The sequence below is a fragment of the Zingiber officinale genome, chromosome 5A (genome assembly GCF_018446385.1).
Source record: "Zingiber officinale cultivar Zhangliang chromosome 5A, Zo_v1.1, whole genome shotgun sequence".
NCBI lineage: Eukaryota > Viridiplantae > Streptophyta > Magnoliopsida > Zingiberales > Zingiberaceae > Zingiber > Zingiber officinale.
The window spans coordinates 791,180-811,059 of record NC_055994.1 but is presented as its reverse complement, the minus strand read 5'-3'; the positions used below and the strand labels follow the sequence as shown (position 1 = coordinate 811,059).

General features: G+C 51.2%; 2 protein-coding genes and 1 pseudogene across 6 annotated transcripts; all 3 read right to left on the bottom strand.

Annotated features, from left to right (window-relative positions):
• Positions 1-58: 58 nt before the first annotated feature.
• LOC121979217 (coiled-coil domain-containing protein 18-like) lies at positions 59-15,386 on the bottom strand. Of its 2 annotated transcripts, XM_042531166.1 has the most exons (12): positions 15,265-15,386; positions 15,141-15,185; positions 14,956-15,054; positions 14,465-14,575; positions 13,927-14,101; positions 13,759-13,815; positions 953-1,089; positions 799-858; positions 646-723; positions 439-510; positions 294-353; positions 59-188 (listed from the first exon to the last, which is right to left on the bottom strand). In XM_042531166.1, the coding sequence occupies exons 1-12, from the start codon at positions 15,340-15,342 to the stop codon at positions 123-125; spliced, it is 1,038 nt and encodes a 345-aa protein (XP_042387100.1). In that variant the 5' UTR covers positions 15,343-15,386; the 3' UTR covers positions 59-122. The 2 variants fall into 2 exon arrangements, with proteins under 2 accessions (XP_042387100.1, XP_042387101.1); XM_042531167.1 differs by lacking the exon at positions 14,465-14,575.
• Positions 15,387-15,705: 319 nt separating this feature from the next.
• LOC121982655 lies at positions 15,706-16,800 on the bottom strand (annotated as a pseudogene).
• LOC121979214 (myosin-binding protein 1-like) lies at positions 16,655-19,636 on the bottom strand. Of its 4 annotated transcripts, none has more exons than XM_042531162.1 (4): positions 19,400-19,636; positions 19,251-19,322; positions 18,065-19,155; positions 16,655-17,991 (listed from the first exon to the last, which is right to left on the bottom strand). In XM_042531162.1, exons 3-4 carry the CDS (start codon positions 19,074-19,076, stop codon positions 16,928-16,930), a joined length of 2,076 nt encoding a protein of 691 aa, XP_042387096.1. In that variant the 5' UTR covers positions 19,077-19,155; positions 19,251-19,322; positions 19,400-19,636; the 3' UTR covers positions 16,655-16,927. The 4 variants fall into 4 exon arrangements, with proteins under 4 accessions (XP_042387096.1, XP_042387097.1, XP_042387098.1 ...); XM_042531163.1 differs by having other exon boundaries at positions 18,065-19,144; XM_042531164.1 differs by having other exon boundaries at positions 16,655-17,961; positions 19,251-19,636.
• Positions 19,637-19,880: the final 244 nt, after the last annotated feature.

The following is a 19,880-nucleotide window of genomic DNA, read 5'->3' as shown; positions in this document are numbered from 1 at the left end:
CTGTCTTCGAGCGAAACCAAGGAACAAAAACACGTCATAAAAGTGCGCGCAACTGAAACACAGATTATACTGAAGTTTCAAACATGTATAACCCAAATTTCAATATCGCAAAGCGAAGGCCTTCAGTCTCCTGCATCAGTAGTCGAGTTCATGCCGACATGATGATGAACGGAAGAAGCATCCGGATCCTGTAGCAAAGTCCCACCCCAGATTTTATGTTTTGGCAATAAAGTTATGAAGTGATTGAAACTAGAAGAAAATTGAATCGAAGATGAGATCAGTTCAACACTTGCTTTGTAGGGATTATCAATCATAGGTATGTCTTTGCTCGCTGTTCCTGGAGAACCACATGACTGCATCATATAAAGCCAATAGGTTAGTCTAAAACAATGCGTTAAATAACTATGCTTGAAATTGAATAGAATTAAATAGGTATACAATGTGTTTGTCTGTGTTAATCATGTCACGAGTTTCTTGACTTCCTAGAGCTGGAAGTAACATTTCCTGATCCTGAAATGTGAAGAGAAGAAAGTTTTAGATCACCAGGCGAAAAAGACAACTTCTTAAAAGAATAAAAATAAAATAAAAAGAGAACAAAATTGGTTGATAGAATAATGACGAGGTGGGCCCTCTCATGTATCCAACCTGAGAAATTAATTTGAGTACGGGATCTTGAATCTTCCTAAGCACCACTTCCATTTTTCCAAGTTGAAGATGAAGCTTCTGATACGCTGACAATTTAGAAAAAAACACAAAGGAATGCTAAATAGAGGGTACAGCATGTAGCCTTTTGGTCACCTGCTTCTCCATGGTTAACCTTTGTATGAGTTCATCTTTCACCAACAAAGTTGTCTGGAGGTAATAATAACATCAAAGCAAACAGATAGCAATAGGCAATAAGTGAATCTAAAGATCAAATACAGCATTAGCAGACAACTATGAGTAGGGATATTTCTTCAATTTGTGGCTGAAACTTTCTGCTTAGTTTCTCTGCTTCGAGCTTTTCATTTAAATTGATAATGTCAGCATCTTTCCTTCGAAGTTCAAGCTGGTGATTGCTAAGCTTCTTTTCAAGATACAAAATTCTCTCTGGACAGATCAAATAAAGGAAAGAATTGTTTAATATCTAAGTCACCAAAAGCAGTGCGTAAAAATTCTCTCAGGATTAACAGCTCTTCAATAGCAGGAAAAAAACCGAGAATAGACTAAAATCTAAGCCAAGAAATCAGTGCATTAATGTACACTAATGCTGCGTTGAATGGTTTATAGATCAGAAGCTCTATAATAAAAATCCTTCAACCCAATAGTATTTGATAAAATCAAATAACCAATCTCCAAAGTGACACAAATCCAGTTGCTGAACCTAAAGGATTATGGAAATTCTTACAGGATTGGATTTGAATGCTGCATGAGTTGTCGACCTGATAAGACCCTGGTCTTCTCTACGAGTATAAGAAACTAATATCTGGGCCCTGTGAAATCAAATCCATGAGCTCCCAAAACTATCAAAATTGTTGAAACCTTGCTTACTCTCCAAACAAATTTTGCAAGAAATAGCAGCTAGAAACATAAGCACAAGTCAAACTAGACTTGTTTAACCATCTCAAATACCAAGAAAATGATGACTAAAACTCTGTTTATACATCCTGATATGCAACTGAACCCACGCAATACGCTCTGAGGTACAACATAGAGACATAAAAGAAGGGGTCACTCGCCTCTTAGTCATCTAGCATAGGCGTTGTTCCTCCCCACTATGTACCAGCCAACTTGATTTATCACAAATAAGATAGCTGGTAAGCCCTGGGATAATCTGGTCATTGGAAACTGATCCTGTCCGAGCGTTGAGTCGATGGACACTGGGGACGTGGTGCTCTCCGCTGTCTTGACTGGCCATGTGGATCTCCGGCGGACCTGCAAAGAAGCCGAGCCGGGAGAGGCTTCCCGGCGACAACCCTCCGACGCTCAAGTCAGGCAGCGAAGAAGAAGAAGAACAAGGTAACGTTACTGTGGCTACAGTGATGAGAATTGCATATCTCCGTCGAAGTTTGGGGGTCCTTATATAGGACTCCGGGAGGCGCGGGCACGCTTCTTGATGCGTGCGCATTTTCCCAAACATATCTCAGTAGGTCGTGTCAGAAAAGCATGTCTAACGCAATTCCGCAATCGTCCGAGCATATCCCGGATGTGACGGTGGAAGCTTCCATCGTACGATACTCTGTCCGCTCCGGCCGCCGACCATGCTGTTTGTCGACGGCAGGTGTCTCGAGGACGAAATTACCAGTTGTCCTTTTTGTTTCATAGCGCTCTTACCTGTTCCCGGGCCGAGCAGACCAGCCGCTTGGCGCTCATGGCCTCCGGGAAGCCCTGCTCATGTGCTCGGATGGAATTGCGCCTTATTGTCCTGCGGCTCGGCCGAGCGGCCTGTCCGCTCGACCCATAGACCCTATTACCTCATCGGAAACCCGACCCCTGGTCGGGCTATCTTTCGTCCGGTCTGGGAGACCCTTGGCCAGATGTTCGGTCAGCCGGATGCTCAGTCGGCCCGCCACTCCGCTCGGCACGACCTCTGGCCTCTCGGCACGACCTTGGGATTGACCCTCTTGACCATTGACCTCCACGTGTCGTTGACCTCCCGCCAACGAGTGATCCCCCGTCCTTACCACCGGATCACATGCTTCCCCCTCAAGTCTAGTCGAAGGAGGCGCTAAGTCCAACTGACTGAACTATGAGTTTGGCCAAGCGACAGCCGACCCGCCACTCCCGAAAGTGTACCTCCGCTCGACCCCTATGGGGTCAAATAGAGTCGGTCGGCTAATTGCCGAGGGCTGCCCCACTGGCCTGTGTTGATGTCCTCGGGATCTTCTTGGAATGCGTGCAAATCTCCGCCATTATGGTTGAGCACGCGGGTTCTGCCTCGTGATGGGTCTCATTAAATGCCTTCCTCTGACCGAGCGCCACATGGCACTGTGTCGACGTCATCGTACGGCCGCCGCCTTACGCCCGATGCGACGTCCATCGGTTTGAAATGGACGGTTGGATGCGGGCCTCGGGTTATGTGACCTGCATCCGACGGCTTGGGCGGATCGAGTCCACCCTTATAAGGCTTTCGCCGCCTTCCACCGCCGCATCTTTGCCTTCGCGTGCTCAGAAGCCTCTCCTTGCGCTCCTCGCTCTGGTGATCTTATTCCCCGACATTCCGGCGACCCCTCGTCCTCTTCCTTCGATTATCTTTTCTGTAAGGTTCTTCTGCCTTTCTCTCGTTGGTTCCCGTGTTTTTGTTCTTGGCCGCGTTCTTGCCTTTCGGGTACTGTCTCGCTCATCTTCTCGCTCGCGCCTTTGCTTTTCCTTTCGACTTCTGCCTCCTCCGTTGTTCCGACGATGGCGAGCTCTTCTCAGCCCGCGGACCCCGCTCTCGGCCGATGGTATACCACCATGGAGTCGCGGTTCGATCGGCGCGATGCCGAGAGCCTGATAAACGCTTTTGATATCCCTTCAGATTTCGAACTGATTTTACCTTCACCTTCCGCTCGGCCGCACAAACCTCCGCATGGCGCCTTTTGTCTTTTCCGCGACCAATTCGTAGCCTGTCTGCGGTTTCCCCTCCACCCCTTCATCGTTGAAGTTTGCAACTTTTTTGGCATTCCGTTCGCCCAATTGGTTCCCAACACTTTTCGTCTTCTGTGCGGAGTTGTGGTCTTATTTAAGATACACAACATTCCCCTCCGCCCGGAAGTTTTCTATTATTTTTATTATCCCAAGCAGTCTGAGCCGGGCACTTATCTGTTTCAGGCTCGGCCTGGTTTGGTCTTTTTTGATAAACTGTCCTCTTCTAACAAACACTGGAAAGAGAACTACTTTTTTCTTCGTATCCCCGGTCGACTTCCTTTCTGGACCAAATGGCAGGTCGGACCGCCCATCTCTCCCGAGCAGCTTTGGTAAGAAATTTACTTGTGCATTTGCATTGAGTTCTAACTGATTTTCTTCTTTTTTCCTTGCAGCGAACATCGTAATGGAGTCCGTGCTGTTCGGGATCTTGAAGAAGAAAGCGGCCGCGCTCGAGGCGGCAGCGGCCAAGGAAATAGAGCAGTTGGGCATCGCTCCGGTCGGCTCTCACGAGGGTGAGAGCGAGACAAATGTAGGGGAGTCGGCCGCTCAGGCTTCGCCCGCGGAGGCGACTGGTGGTACAACTTCCAGCAAGGGCCCTTCCGTTCGGGAGGATGACTCGGAGCCGGACGACGAACTTCCCCTCAATCAGAAGCGACGCCGGGTGGAGGTTCCCCTCCGTTCGGCCACCTCCGCAGTGCAAGAGTCCGAGCGGACGGGCACCACATCTCCACGCGGCAAAGCGCCATCGGTCGAGGCACTCTCCTCCGACCGGACCCCCTCCCAACTAGATCCGCCGACGGCCCCCATCGAAGTGGTGCCGGTCAGCTCCCTTCCTCCTGTACGTCGCCGAGTCCGCTGCTCGGGCATTCTGTCCACAATGTCCAGCCCGGCCTCAGATCCTTCGGCGTCCGCTCACACGACTCCGGACCGGCGCCGCACTATTAGGGCCACCCTGCACCTCCCCACCGAGGCGTTTATGGCTGAGTCAGATCGAGCGACGGCTCCTGAACACATGATCACTATCAAGGGGCCCCTTGCTGAGATGTGGGCGGACGCCCGAGCCCGCGTAGCTATAATACCACTTGACAAACTGGCTGACGGCCACATGCAGCAAGCTACAGGGGTAAGCTTCACTTCTGTTCTTTTATGTAGTCTTTCCGGTCGGCATTTTAACATTTCTGTGCATTTCAGAGATGGGTGGAAGACATTGCCGTCGCCAGCCGCTTGACCTTAGTGGAGGAGGAGCTGAAGAGACTGAAAGGTCCGGGCGGCCCGTCTTCTTCTCAAGGCCCTTCATATGCCGAGCTGCAAAAGGAGCTCGCAAAGACCAAGAGTCTGCTGGAGGCCGAGAGGAAGAAGACGACCGACCAGACATACATGCTGGACTAGCTTGACAAGCAGGTCAAAACTTATGACCGCAAGATTGAGCTCGTCACCACTCGGAAGAACACTGTTATCGCTGATCTGGATAAAAAGAATGTGGAAGCCTGAACTCTGGAGCAGCGTGTGAAAGAGCTGGCCGAGCTGCTAGAAGGAGAGCAGAAAGGCCGCTCGGAGGAGGTGACTAAACTCAAGAACGATTTGAAAGCCTTACAGGAAGCTCTTAATGCTTCTCGTGCCGCCTTCAAGGAGTACCAAGAGGCGGAGCCAGGCCGCGTCGCCACCTTGAGACAAAACTACATCCGCTCGGCGGAATTTGTGGAGAAGGTTTGCGACCGGATGGTCATCGCCTTCGAGTTGGCCATCACCGCCACGGCGGACTATCTGAAGTCCAAGGGCCAGCTTCCCGAATCCGTGGTCATCCCTGCTACGGAGCATGCGACGCTTCTCACCACCATCCCGAAACATGTTTTTGATTACCTTGAATGAAGTATTTTCTGTAATTCTCCCAATCGGCTGAACCTTAATTCTAATGAATTGCATCTGTAACTTTGCCCCTGGTCGGCGAACTTTTAAATGTAACTTTGGAATGCCAACTTTTGCTCTGTTAGCCTTTCGTTTGAGTACTCCTTGTAACTGTGCCGACCGGTCGCTCGACCTTTTCTCCGCATGTAATTTCTTAACTTTCTCGCTCGATCAAACGACCTTCATTCCGTATGGAACTTCCGTTAGTTTTTTGTTAGAAGTGTCTTTCTCGACTGCGCCGCTCGGTCTAACGATCTTCATTCCACATGGAACTTCCGTTAGTTTTTCGTTGATCGGCGCTGGTAAGCGCACGCCATTATTTTCTCCCTGTCCTTAGGATCAAGGCTTGCTGATCATCGGCCCTAGATGCTGGGCCTCAGTCTATCTGCGCGACGCTGTCCCGTTCGGGGGGTTTATAGTCGCCGGTCCGACTCTGGAGTTTAACGTCGCCGCTCGACGGTCTTCCGACCGGGGGGTTTATAGTCGCTGGTTCGACTCTAGAGTTTAACGTCGCCGCTCGACGGTCTTCCGACCGGGGGGTTTATAGTCGCCGGTTCGACTCTAGAGTTTAACATCGCCGCTCGACGATCTTCAAGCCGGGGGGTTTATAGTCGCCGGTTCGACTCTAGAGTTTAACGTCGCCGTTCGACGGTCTTCAAGCCGGGGGGTTTATAGTCGCTGGTTCGACTCTCGAGTTTAACATCGCCGCTCGACGGTCTTCCGACCGGGGGGTTTATAGTCACCGGTTCGACTCTAGAGTTTAACATCGCCGCTCGACGATCTTCAAGTCGGGGGGTTTATAGTCGCCGGTTCGACTCTAGAGTTTAACGTCGCCGCTCGACGGTCTTCAAGCCGGGGGGTTTTTATAGTCGCCGGTTCGACTCTGGAGTTTAACATCGCCGCTCGACGGTCTTCCGACCGAGGGGTTTATAGTCGCTGGTTCGACACTAGAGTTTAACGTCGCCGCTCGACGGTCTTCAAGCCGGGGGATTTATAGTCGCCGGTTCGACTCTGGAGTTTAACGTCGCCGCTCGACGGTCTTCCGACCGGGGGATTTATAGTCGCCGATTCGACTCTGGAGTTTAACGTCGCCGCTCGACGGTCTTCAAGCCGGGGGGTTTATAGTCGCCGGTTCGACTCTGGAGTTTAACGTCGCCGCTCGACGGTCTGCCGACCGAGGGGTTTATAGTCGCCGGTTCGACTCTAGAATTTAACGTCGCCGCTCGACGGTCTTCAAGCCAGGGGATTTATAGTCGCCTATTCGACTCTAGAGTTTAACGTCGCCGCTCGACGGTCTTCCGACCGGGGGGTTTATAGTCGCCGGTTCGACTCTGGAGTTTAACGTCGCCGCTCGACGGTCTTCCGACCGGGGGGTTTATAGTCGCCGGTTCGACTCTAGAGTTTAACGTCGCCGCTCAACGATCTTCCAACCGGGGGGTTTATAGTCGCCGATTCGACTCTAGAATTTAACGTCGCCGCTCGACGGTCTTCAAGCCGGGGGGTTTATACTCGCCGGTTAGACTCTGGAATTTAACGTCGCCGCTCGACGGTCTTCCAACCGAGGGGTTTATAGTCGCCGGTTCGACTCTAGAGTTTAACGTCGCCGCTCGACGGTCTTCAAGCCGGCGGGTTTATAGTCGCCGTTTCGACTCTGGAGTTTAACGTCGCCGCTCGACGGTTTTCCGACCGGGGGGTTTATAGTCGCCGGTTCGACTCTAGAGTTTAACGTCGCCGCTCGACGGTCTTCCGCCCGGGGGTTTATAGTCGCCGGTCCGACTCTGGAGTTTAACGTCGCCGCTCGACGATCTTCATGTAGGTTGTCGTTCGGCGAATAACGCTCAGACTCTTCATAATTTTTCTTATCTTCAATCCTGCAGCCAAAGGATACAGACGAACGGAACATACATGAAATGAATTACACTGGTGCACCTTTTATCCAGCACGGTACGGTTGGAGGTGGTTTGCGCTCCATGGTCGATCTAGCCGCCACCCGTCTCATCTTCCAGGTAGTATGCATCCGATCGGAGCTTCTCTACGACTCTGAAGGGCCCCGCCTAGGGAGCTGCCATCTTGCTCACATCGCCGGCCGGCTTCACCTTCTTCCATACAAGATCACCGACCTGGAATGCTCTGGGAATTACACGCCTGTTGTAATTCTGCTTCATTCTCTGCCTGTACGCCATCAGCCAGACGGCTGCTTTAGCTCTTACTTCGTCCACCAGGTCCAACTCCAGATGCCTTCGCTCGGCATTATTCCCATCGTAGCTTTGGATCCGATCGGACTCCACTCCGACCTCGACTGGGACGACCGCCTCGCCTCCATACACCAAGTCGAACGGTGTTACCGCCGTTCCCTCCTTTGGGGTTGTGCGAATGACCCATAGTACGCCCGACAGCTTGTCCACCCAGCTTCCTCCCATGTGATCGAGCCGAACCCGAAGTATTCGTAGGATCTCCCGATTGGCTACTTCGGCTTGACCGTTGCTCTGAGGATACGCCACGGAAGTGAAGTGTTGTTCGATGTCGTATCCTTTGCACCATTCTCCGAGCTCCTGACCAACGAATTGCCGCCCGTTATCCGAAATGAGCCAACGAGGGATGCCGAACCAACAGATTATATGCTGTCAGATGAACTTTTTGACCATCTGCTCGGTTATTTTGGCCAGTGGTTCGACTTCGACCCACTTGGAGAAATAGTCGACCGCCACCAATAAAAACTTCCGTTGCCCGGTCGCCATAGGGAAAGGTCCCACTATATCCATACCCCACTGGTCGAACGGGCAGGACACAGCAGACGTCTTCATCTTCTTCGTTGGCCTATGGGAGAAGTTGTGGAACTTCTGACAGGAAAGGCAGGTAGCGACGGTCCGAGCGGCGTCTTCCTGTAGAGTTGGCCAGAAGTATCCGGCCAGCAGGATCTTCCTAGCCAAAGACCGACCGCCCGGATGACCTCCGCAAGATCTTTGGTGTACCTCTTGGAGAATGTACTCTGCGTCCTCCGAGCTGACGCACTTTAGCAGCGGTCGGGAGAATGCCTTCTTGTAAAGTTGATCCCCGTTGAGCGTGAACCGACCGACTCTCCTCCTCAATAGCTGGGCTTCCTCCCGATCAGACGGCGTGGCCTCCGATCACAAAAATTCTATTATGGATGTCCTCCAATCGCTCGGGAATGTGAGGTCTTCCATCCGGTCGATGTGCGCCACCAGGGACACTTGCTCGATTGGTTGTTGGATGACGACCGGCGATATCGAACTAGCGAGCTTGGCTAGCTCGTCTGCAGACTGGTTCTCGGCTCGGGGGATCTTCTGTATGACAACTTCGACGAAGTTGGTCTTGAGCTTTTCAAAGGTCTCCGCGTAGAGCCTGAGCCTCGCGTTGTTTATCTCGAAAGACACTGAGAGCTGTTGAGCAGCCAACTGGGAGTCTGAAAATAGCGTCACCCGGCTGGCTCCCACGTGCTGCGCGGCCTACAGGCCGGCTATAAGGGTCTCGTACTCCGCTTCATTATTGGTTGCTCGGTAGTCCAGCCGGACGGACAGGTGTATCCGCTCTCCTTGAGGGGAAAGTAACAGGATACCAATTCCGCTTCCGAGCCGAGTGGACGATCCGTTCACAAATACTTTCCACATAGTTTCGGGCTCAGGATTTTGTACCTCGGTCACAAAATCTACCAAGGACTGCGCCTTAATCGCCGAGCGGAGTTGATACTGAATGTCGAATTCACTCAGCTCTGTTGTCCACTTGATGAGTCGCTCGGACGCTTCTGGATTCAGGAGCACCCTTCCCAGCGGGCTGTTCGTCATCACGATGATTGTATGCGCCAAGAAATAAGGGCGCAATCTCCGCGCTGCAAGGATCAAGGCAAAAGCCAATTTCTCGAGACCAGTGTAGTGAGATTCAACATCCTTTAGAATGTGGCTTAAGAAGTACACGGGTTGCTCTTCGCTGTTCGGTCTCACTAATGTCGAGCCCACAGCATGCTCGGTCGAAGACAAGTAAATACGGAGCGGCTCTCCTACAGCCGGTTTGGCCAGCACGGGCAAAGAATTGAGATAAGTCTTCAGCTCCTCGAACGCCCGATCGCATTCCTCGTCTCATTGAAACTTGGTAGCTTTGCGCAGAATCTTGAAGAAAGGGAGGCTTCGGTCGGCCGTTCGGGAGATGAATCGTAATAGCGTCGTTATCCGACCGGTGAGGCGCTGTACTTCTTGAAGATTTCTAAGAGGCGACATATCTTGCAATGCTTTCACCTTGCTGGGATTCGCCTCTATGCCCCGCTCGGTCACAATATAGCCCAAGAAGCGCCCGCCTTTTGCTCCGAACAAGCACTTCTGGGGGTTCAGCTTGACCCCGTATCTCCTCAGTGTCTGGAAAGTTTCTTCCAAATCCGTATAAAGGTCTGCCGCTCGGAAGGATTTGATAAGTATATCATCTACGTATACTTCTAGGTCACGCCCGATTTGCTCCAGGAATACCTTGTCCATCAGCCGCTGGTAGGTAGCTCCTGCGTTCTTCAGCCCGAACAACATTAGGTTGTAACAGTAAGTGCCGTCTACAGTGACGAAACTGACCTTTTCTTGGTCTCCTCGGGCGAGCGGCACTTGATGGTAGCCCTGATAAGCATCCAACATGCATATCAGCTCGCACCCGGTTGTAGAGTCTACTAGTTGATCGATCCGGGGCAGAGGGTAGAAATCCTTCGAGCAGGCCTTGTTCAGATCCCGAAAGTCAATGCAAACTCTCCATTTGTTGCCTGGTTTGGAGACCAGCACCACGTTTGCGAGCCAGCTCGGAAACTGTACCTCCCTTTTGTGGCCGACCTCCAAGAGCTTCTCCACCTCCGCTCGAATGATGATATTCTGTTCAACACTGAAGCCCCTCTTCCTTTGCTTTACCGGCCGAGCATCCGGTCGGACGTGAAGCTCGTGCTACGCTATGCTCGGCGAGACTCCTGGCAACTCGTGGGTCGACCAAGTGAAAACGTCGCAATTTTTCTGGAGGCATCTGACCAGCTTCTCTTTCTGGCTTGCTTCCAGGTCGGATGCTATGAAAGTCGTGGCCTCCGGTCGGGCAGGGTTGATCTGTACCTCCTCTTTTTCTTCATAAACTAGAAAAGGTGGCTTTTCGGTTATAGCGTTTACCTCAACTCGTGGCACTTTCCGAGCGGATTTAGCCTCGGCTCGGACCATCTCTACATAGCATCGCCGAGCGGCCAGCTGATCTCCCCGGACCTCCCCAACTTGGTCTTCCACCAGGAACTTGATCTTCTGGCAGAAGGTGGAGACGACCACTCGGAACTCGTTGAGAGCCGGTCGCCCCAGGATAACATTGTACGCGGAGGGAGCGTCGACCACGATGAAGTTAGCGGTCCGCGTTCTTCTGAGTGACTCCTCCCCCAGCGAGATAGCCAGCCGGACTTGTCCGACTGACAAAACTTCGTTACCGATGAACCCGTAGAGGGGGGTTGCCATTAGCAGCAACTCGGCTCGGTCGATTTGCAATTGGTCGAAGGCCTTCCGGAAGATTATGTTGACCGAGCTGCCTGTATCAATAAAGATGCGGTGAATAGTGTAGTTAGTTATTACCGCTCGGATGATGAGGGTGTCATCTTGCGGGACTTCGACTCCCTCGAGGCCCCTAGGCCCAAAGCTGATCTCGGGCCAGTTCGTCCGCTCCTGACTGCAGCCAACTGCATGGATCGTGAGCTGCCTTGCATGCGCTTTTTGTGCCCTGTTGGAGTCGCCTCCGGTCGGCCCTCCAGCGATGATGTTGATTTCACCCCTCGACACATTGTCTCTATTCTCCTCCTCCCGAGCGGATTGTCGGGGTCTTTCATGCGATGCCCAAGGAATGACCCTGTGCTGCTGGTTATGTTGCCGCTCGGGAGATCTTCTTTCTGTACGTCGGGCGGGACTTTGGTGTTGATGTCGTTGATTCGGCGAAGGTGATCGACGGCGATAGCTCCTCGGCGTAGGATGAGCGATTGGGGGGAGGCTCCGACAGTCGCGGGTGTTGTGAGTTACTGACTGATAGAGCGAGCAAAACATGGGAGTCCATACCTTCCCCTTGGGCTTGGGCCGATCGACTGCCACTTGTTGGACGGCGTGCGGCCTTGTGTACTGATGAGGACGGGCTGCTTCTGCCCGTGGTCCTCTCGGTGGTTGGTGAGTAGCCGGTGGCTTCCACTCGGCTAGGGATGGTGGCTCGGAGGGTACTTCTTTTTTCCTTGCCATCTGAGCTTCCTCCACATTGATGTACTCATTGGCTTTGTTCAGCATGTGGTCGTAGCTGCGAGACGACTTTCGGATAAGCGATCGGAAGAACTCACCGTCCACAAGCCCCTGTGTGAACGCGTTCATTCCGAGGTGACCGTCGGGATGTCCATGGCCACCTGGTTGAAGCGTTGGATGTAAGCTCGGAGCGACTCCCTCGATCCTTGCTTGATGGCGAATAGACTGACGCTGGTTTTCTTATACCGTCTGCTGCTTGCGAAGTGGTGGAGAAACGCCGTGCGGAACTCTTTGAAGCTTGTTATTGATCCGTCTGACAGCCTCCGGAACCACCGTTGCGCCGACCCAGAAAGGGTGGTGAGGAACACTCGGCACTTCACCCCATCTGTATATTGATGTAAAGTGGCGGTGTTGTCGAACTTACCCAGATGGTCGTCCGGGACAGTGGTCCCATTGTATTCCCCGATCGTCAGGGGTGCGTAATGCCTTGGTAGTGGGTCGCGCAGGATGGCCTCGGAAAATTGTCTATTGATACGCTCGGGGGACGAGTCTGTCCGTGGCGCCTTGCCCTTCCTTGCGTCGTGAAGGGGCGCCTCATCGGACGAAGAGCCCTGGTCGAGGTTGGCCTGCGCGACTTCCGAGGGTGTTTGGAATAAAGTCCGATGGAACGGTATCAGGACGTCCACCTGAGTGTCGGTCGGTCCTTTGTTCTGGCCCCATATTGAGAGCTGCTCCGGCCGGTCATCTGGTGCCGTCCAACCGCCTGATGCCGACGTTGCTTGTTGCGCTATCCGATCGGCTTGAGCCTTTTGTTGTTGCTCGACTATCTTGGCTGCTCGCGCTTGGATGAGTGCGTCGAGATCTTCGGGGGAGAGTGTCACCATGAGTTGGCGTCCAGCTTCTTCCATCTTCTTTGCTCGGATTCAGGTGCGTTCCCACAAACGGCGCCAATTTGATCCTGTCCGAGCGTTGAGTCGATGGACGCTGGGGACGTGGTGCTCTCCGCTGTCTTCGACTAACGATGTGGATCTCCGGCGGACCTGCAAAGAAGCCGAGCCGGGAGGGGTTTCCCGACGACGACCCTCCGACGCTCAAGTCAGGCAGCGAAGAAGAAGAAGAACAAGGCAACGTTACTGTGGCTACAGTGATGAGAATTGCATACCTCCGTCGAAGTCTGGGGATCCTTATATAGGACCCCGGGGAGGCGCGGACACGCTTCTTGATGCGTGCACGCTTCTCCAAACATATCTCAGTAGGTCGTGTCAGAAAAGCATGCCTGACGTCATTCCGCAATCGTCCGAGCATATCCCGGATGTGACGGTGGAAGCTTCCATCGTACGATACTCTGTCCACTCCGGCCGCCGACCATGCTGTTTGTCGGCGGCAGATGTCTCGAGGACGAAGTTACCAGTTGTCCTTTTTGTCTCCTAGCGCTCTTACCTGTTCCCGGGCCGAGCGGACCAGCCGCTCGGCGCTCATGGACTTCGGGAAGCCCTGCTCATGTGCTCGGATGGAATTGCACCTTATTATCCTGCGGCTCGGCCGAGCAGCCTGTCCGCCCGGCCCATATTCCCTTTTACCTCATCAGAAACCCGACCCCTGGTCGAGCTGTCTTTCCTCCGCTCCAAGAGACCCTTGGCCAGATGTCCGGTCGGCCGGATGCTCGGTCGGCCCGCCACTCCGCTCGGCACGACCTTTGGCCGCTCGGCACGACCTTGGGATTAACCCTCTTGACCATTGACCTCCACGTGTCGTTGACCTCCCGCCAACGAGTGATCCTCCGTCCTTACCACCGGATCAGAACCAAACATAGAAAAAAGATTCATTTGCTCCTAAGCATATGAAAAAAGATAAATATTGAAACAATAACACAACTAGTTATAGCATTGCACTAAACTTGTTTTTGCGAACAAATAGTATAAGTGAAGCACCCAAACTCATGGTTTAGTGAGAAAGATTTAAAATTACAAATATGAAAATAATAATAATAATAAAGAAGATAGAGATTAATTACCAACAAAATCCTTTCCAAGAGTTGTGATTTGATCTACTTTCCTCTTTAATCTACTGACTGAAAAGAATAAGTGAAACAATATGATTAGGCAATTTAAAGTGCTTGACGAAGACAGGAACATTTCTAAATAACAGAGATGGAGAATATGGCTTTGTTAAAGAAACAAACCTTCTTGTTCCTTTCCATTTACAATATCTTCAACAGTATTTACAGCCTGCTTAACGGCAGCTGCTTCCTTCTCAATTGAGTCAAACAACTGAAATTGAGCATCCATCTTTTCTGTGAGGATCACAAGCTTTTTATCCCTCTTTTGAATGCTTCGTTTCAGTTGATATGTAGAATCCTGCATTTCAATATCATAATCATCAAAAAAATACCAATATTCTTCTAACATAGGTGTGTAATAAGCAAGTATGGCAACAAATAATTCACCAGGAAAAATTATGAAAAGGAATTTGGAATGGAACAGTTCAGCTATAACAGCCTTCAAAATACCAAACTAATATTGATTTTGATGATTTGAAACACTGGTTTTAGTTGTTACTCCAGGTCATTAAGGTTTATATGCAAGTTATAAAGGCCTCAAATTCATGAGCCTTCCTTCTAAATAGTGGTAATCAAAGTGTTATTTACATCTTCTAAAAAAATTTCACATTTTATTTATCTAATGTCCAATTCAAGTAATAATGTTAGAGAATAAGCTCACATTATAATTGTCTAGGAGAGCCTCCCTTGATGCTAGCAAGCCATTGATGATTTCTTTCAATTCTGTCTCTTTTTTCTCCAGCAAATTTTTCTCGGTCTCAAGATACTTTATCTGATTAAGGGAGGAACGAGTGAAATAATAACTTAAGGTCAGTAAGCAAACATCAGCTTGCAGTATTTAAAAAAAAAAAACAAGAATAACACTTAACAGGAAGGCCATATATATAAGAATTGAAACATTACTTGAATTTGTAAATTCGCTGCATGCATCTAAAAGATACTATTTTCTGTTCAGTTATCATCCTATGCACAACATAGGTCAAATTTCGCGGCATCTTCAGTTTCTCAACCACTCACAAGAGAATCACTTTGCCCTTTCCCGTTCTGGTTATTGTTCAACACTATTTGCAACGAGCGAAACAAAGACAAGCAGAAACATAAACTAAATTTCCACTAAACCATCAAAAGAAGCTTTGACAGTGGAGAAACTACCTTGCTATCCAGCCTGCAATGCGACTCCTCGAGGGACACGATCCGCGCTGGCAAATCCTGCAACCTCTTCGTGTACTCCGCTTCGATTTGCTCCCGCCTCTAGGGATTGCGCCAGCCGATAACACATGTCGATTGTCTCAGTCTGAAATATCGCACCGGAGGAAAAGATTAAGGGGAGACAGAACCTGGATGGAAAGCTGGAGCTCCTCTCGCACGGCTCGTTCGCCTTCCTACGAAGAACGAAATCGAGGAGAAGAATGAGAAGCAAGAGGCGGACGAGGGTAAGATGGAAACGGCGATCTGACGTACTCTGACGCCTCGAGTCTGGGCGATTAGCGCGAGGAGCTGAAGCTTGAACTTGGAGAGGGCGAGCAACTCCACCGCCATCGATCGAATTCGATTCCCCTCCCTCCAGTTTCCTTCCACCGTACCGCGCCAGAAAATAGGGATGAAAATTTCATTTTCACATCCAATTTTTTATTAATTACAAAACTAAGCTGCTAAATTCCATTTGAGCGCTTCCCCTTGCCGACGAGGGCCGAAGTGCAAATGTTTGTGCTCACGCGAGGGGAAATACATTATTATGTCCCTATTATTTTTAAGTTTTCCCACTTATGTCCCTCAAATGTTTTCGTTCCCATTTATATCCCTCATAAATCGTTTTTGTTCTCACTTATGTCCCTGCCGTTAACTGGTCCGTGAATTTGAGACGGAATCGGCACGTGATCTGCACGTGCTCGTAAAAATCTACTAAAGTGGTGGTGGTTGTGAAAACGAGCCGTAATCGCTGAGGAGCGAGCATCCGGAAGCAGGGCGTGGTGGTGGTTGTGATTCTGCCGCCAGGCTGCATGGGAGGCGGATGAGGACTTGAGAACGGATGCTAGCTCTCGGGCGTTGGCCTGGACAAGGAATCGCCGGCCCTCGGCGACGTTCCGTTGGACTCCATAACCGTCCTGGAGGCAATGGCCGAGCTCCCGAAGCGTCGACATGGCCGAGAAACGCCGCGTGGGCACACAGCGCCACACCGGCGTGAAGGTCTTTGTCTCCCTTGGAGCCGCGGCTTTCGTGGAACTGAATCACGGCGAGGGAGTACAGAGCTGCCGCGTGAGACGCCATCGCCGCCCGGGCCATCAGCGCCGCCCCGCTTCCCCTGTTCTCTAGGCAGTAGAATCGAATCTGCATACCAAATTTTCACACAAAGATCACATCTTTATCCTTCGAATCTCTCGAAACCCTTCAATTTAGTCGATGAATGAACACCTACCATTCCCAGCACGTAACAAGCTTCAATGTTTCCGGAATCGACGCACTGCTTCAGGAATTTATGCGCCGAATCCGACCAATTTTTAGCCTTAATTACGAGAGATTTCAGAGACGCCTTGGCAAGAACAAGGGGATTCCATCCCAATCCTTTCAATCTCTTACAACTATCAAATTAAAAAAAAATATATTTTTGATCACATAAATATATATATATATATAATGGGCTAAAGTTATCACGGCAGGTGAGGCAGTGCGTACGTTAGCGTCACGCTCACAAGATCCGAAGGTGAACCAGCGGTGGAGTTGAGTTTGCAGCGGTGGCGCTGAGTTTGCAGAGGATTTTTACGAGCACGTGCCGATTCCGTCTCAAATTCACGGACCAGTTAACGGCAGGGACATAAGTGAGAACGAAAATGATTTATGAGGGACATAAATGGGAACGAAAACATTTGAGGGACATAAGTGGGAAAACTCAGAAACAATAGGGACGTAATAATGTATTTCCTCCTCACGCGACGAAGAGGAGAGAGAGAATGAGAGAGAGTGAGAGAGAGAGCAGACATACGCACTAGAAACCTTCATTGTTGGTTCCCAGATTTCAGGAGATTCAAGAACAAACAAACTACACAGTCAATGGCTATTGGTACAAGATTGAACAAAACAAAAATGATCGAGGAATGGAAATGCGAGTGTAGATTCTTCGCCGGTTTTAAGCCGCAGGAATTCTCCTCAATTGCTGGAGCTGGCACGCCATTTCCTCCACTAACCTCACTCCACCAGCTCCGTACCTCAGCGCACCGACGGCGCGACTGAGGATCTCCTGCTCCGCATCCAGCGCGTTCAATCGATCGTTGAGCTTCGTAAGTTCGTCCTGCGGAGATCCGATGCTTCCGCCGGATTCACGCGATTCGCCGTCAAGCTTCGCCTGTAGATTCCTCAAGCATGACGAGATCTGAGCCTTCTCCTCCTCGAAACCTTCCACCAGATTCTGTAACTCTGTCTTGCGGCTGGGTTCGTCTTCGGGCGGCTCGGTGATTGTTTCTTCCCCGAGCCTCTTCCGGCAACTCTCGAGCTCTGCTTCGAGGTCGAGCAGCTCTTTCTCTCGGTCGGTGAGCAGGTCGTTGAGCTTGTGATTGGCTTCCTGGTCGTACTCCGCCTGCTCCTCCATCATCCGCAGGTACTGCAGCGCCTCCATCTGCATCCCGGCCTTCTCCTCCTGCAGGCGGTTGATCATGGCCATGGCTTCGTTGGCCGCCACCGCCGACGCGTTCCGCTCCTCCTCCAGCTCCTTGTACAGCGAGCTCATCGTCTTCCGGTCCAACTCGACCTGCTGCCGCAGCCGCTCCACCGACGTCTCCCCTTCCACGTCGGAGACGATGCACGCCTCGTCGTAGTTGTCCAGGCTCGAGTTGTTGCGCTCCATGGTCAGCCGCTTGGCGATGCTCAGCAACCCGGCGGAACAGGAGGCGTCTAGCTCGCCCAGCCTGGGGCTGGAGATGATGTCGCTGTTCCACGGCAATTCCAGAGCGCGGAAGGATTTCTGGGACAGCCGCAGCTTGAATTCCTCCGGGGCCTTGCCGCCCACCAGTTCCGAGAATCTCGGCGACGTCATCAGCCCCTTCCTGGTCATTGCGCCCCGGAAGCTGTCGCTTTGCTCGAGCCCGCTTGGGCGTGCCGTCGTCGGAGGATCGTTCGTGATTGTGCCCGTCGAGGGAGACAAATTTCCAGACTCTAGAATTTTACCTTCCGGATTGCCATCGGAATTAGATGAAACTAGAACAATACAAATCAATCCGAGGATGAAATTAAAAAAATTTTAAATTAATTTTAACCGGAGCTCAATTACCTTGTCGAGGAGCCTGTTCGATCGTTCTCTCGGTGGACTCCGTGGCTCTGACGTTGGGGACGACATTGTCCCAGTTTATCCCTTCCAACTCACGTGCGGCCACCGGCGGCTTCGTCTCAGAATCGAACAGTGACGGCGGACTACTGAGGACGTCAGAAAAGCTAAGCTTATCGGTCAGCAAATCCTCCGCCGGCAGCTTCGTCCTCGAGGAAAACTCCTCCTCGACGTCTATAACGCCGTGCATCGGCGAGTATCCATCTTCGTTTTCGTCGTAGCCATCGTCGTCGTTGTCGTCGAACGGCATCTCTGACTCCGACGTGACCTTCAGTTCGCGGTAGCCGACGTGCGAGATGGGGTCGAAGGCATGCATCGCCGGTAGCTCCGAGGTCTTCCCCTGTTTCTTTCTTAATTGTGTCCGGCGTCCGATGAGACCGCCATTGACTCCGCCGCAGTCAACTTTGAGGATCTTTTTCTTTTTGGATTGAAGCGTGTCTCGGCGTACGGCGAAGGGCTCCGCGCAGCATGAGCAGAGACCGACGGAAGCCTGTCCGAGATCGCCACCTCCGTCCGGCAAAGTGACGTCGCCGAGGTGCTCTGCTTCGGCGGCGCTAAAGACGGGCAATTTGGGCTTTCGGTGGGCGGCGGAGGAGGAGGAGAGGAGGCAGCCCTCGCACGTGTTGCGGGAGTTGGCGAGGCGGCTGTGGGCGTGGCAGTAGACCAGGGCGGAAACCTCGAGCTTGTGGGAGTGGCAGAGTATGTGGCGGTAGAACCCCCGGCGCTCGCCACCGAGGACGTGGTCGAGCCGGGAGCAGAAGAGGCAGGGGGGCGGCAGGCGGCAGGCGCGCGCGAGTCTGGTGGCAGCGTACGACAGCACGGCGTTGACCAACAAGATCGCGATCAGACACCACTCGGAGACAGCGGCGAACAGCGCCGAGACGAAGCGGTCGGGCATCGCCACCGCCGCCAAATGGGGCGCCGCCTGCTGCCCTGCTTCTGTGGTTCCGGCGACCATGTCGGCGACGATAACATAAACAACAAGGAAGCCCTAATATCAAATCCGAGAAGAAGAATCTGCAGATTCTGCAAAATCGCTTCAATTGCGACCGATCAAAGCGTCAAAAATTCACAATTCCAACACTCGAATATTAAAGACCAATATGAAATGCTGGCTGAAGAATCATTCAACCTTGAAAAACCAACTCCTGTCTACAGAGGCCAAAACAGGTATCCAATCATTGATACAGAAGGCAATCAATTGCTGGCCAACCAGGAATTAATTAGCAAGAATTAATGCTGAATTGAAAGAAAGAAAGAAAGAAAGAGGAGAAGACTGACTGCGTCTTCCTCTCTCTTTCTCTCTTCAGAGTTGTGATCGCATCGGCTCCTTTGGAAGAGGCTTGACTAATTTGTAGCTTCCGAAAGAGAAATATTTGGACGGAGAGAAAAATAGGCAGCGATCCACGAACGTCTCGCAGCGCGGGCTCGGCGCTGCATGGAGAGGTGGAGATTGGCCACGGCTTCCAAAGCGTTAGCGTCGACGTCGGAATCGAGTCCTCGTTTATAATTGGGAGCAAATTAAAGATGGATTTGAAGAAGATACGAAATAGCTTTTTTTTCTTTTTTTTTTGGATTTTCCTTTTTCATTTTAAAAGTTAGAAAAGTTGATTTAATGTGTTTTATATAATTATACCTTTACGTGAGAAAGAAGGGAAAATTTTAAAAGAACGTTTTTTTTTCTTTAAATTGAATTATTAGAAGGCAATCGATATCCATTTATTATTTGCTCATTGAAAAATCATTAAGTCATCTTTTTAAA

Coding starts and splice junctions, on each gene's coding strand:
- LOC121979217 (XM_042531166.1), bottom strand. CDS start 15,342: ATGGCGGTGGAGTTGCTCGCCCTCTCCAAGTTCAAGCTTCAGCTCCTC. Junction 15,055..15,140: donor AGCTCCAGCTTTCCATCCAG/GTTCTGTCTCCC, acceptor CGCAATCCCTAG/AGGCGGGAGCAAATCGAAGC. Junction 354..438: donor TTAACACAGACAAACACATT/GTATACCTATTT, acceptor TATATGATGCAG/TCATGTGGTTCTCCAGGAAC.
- LOC121979214 (XM_042531162.1), bottom strand. CDS start 19,076: ATGGTCGCCGGAACCACAGAAGCAGGGCAGCAGGCGGCGCCCCATTTG. Junction 17,992..18,064: donor CGAACAGGCTCCTCGACAAG/GTAATTGAGCTC, acceptor GTATTGTTCTAG/TTTCATCTAATTCCGATGGC.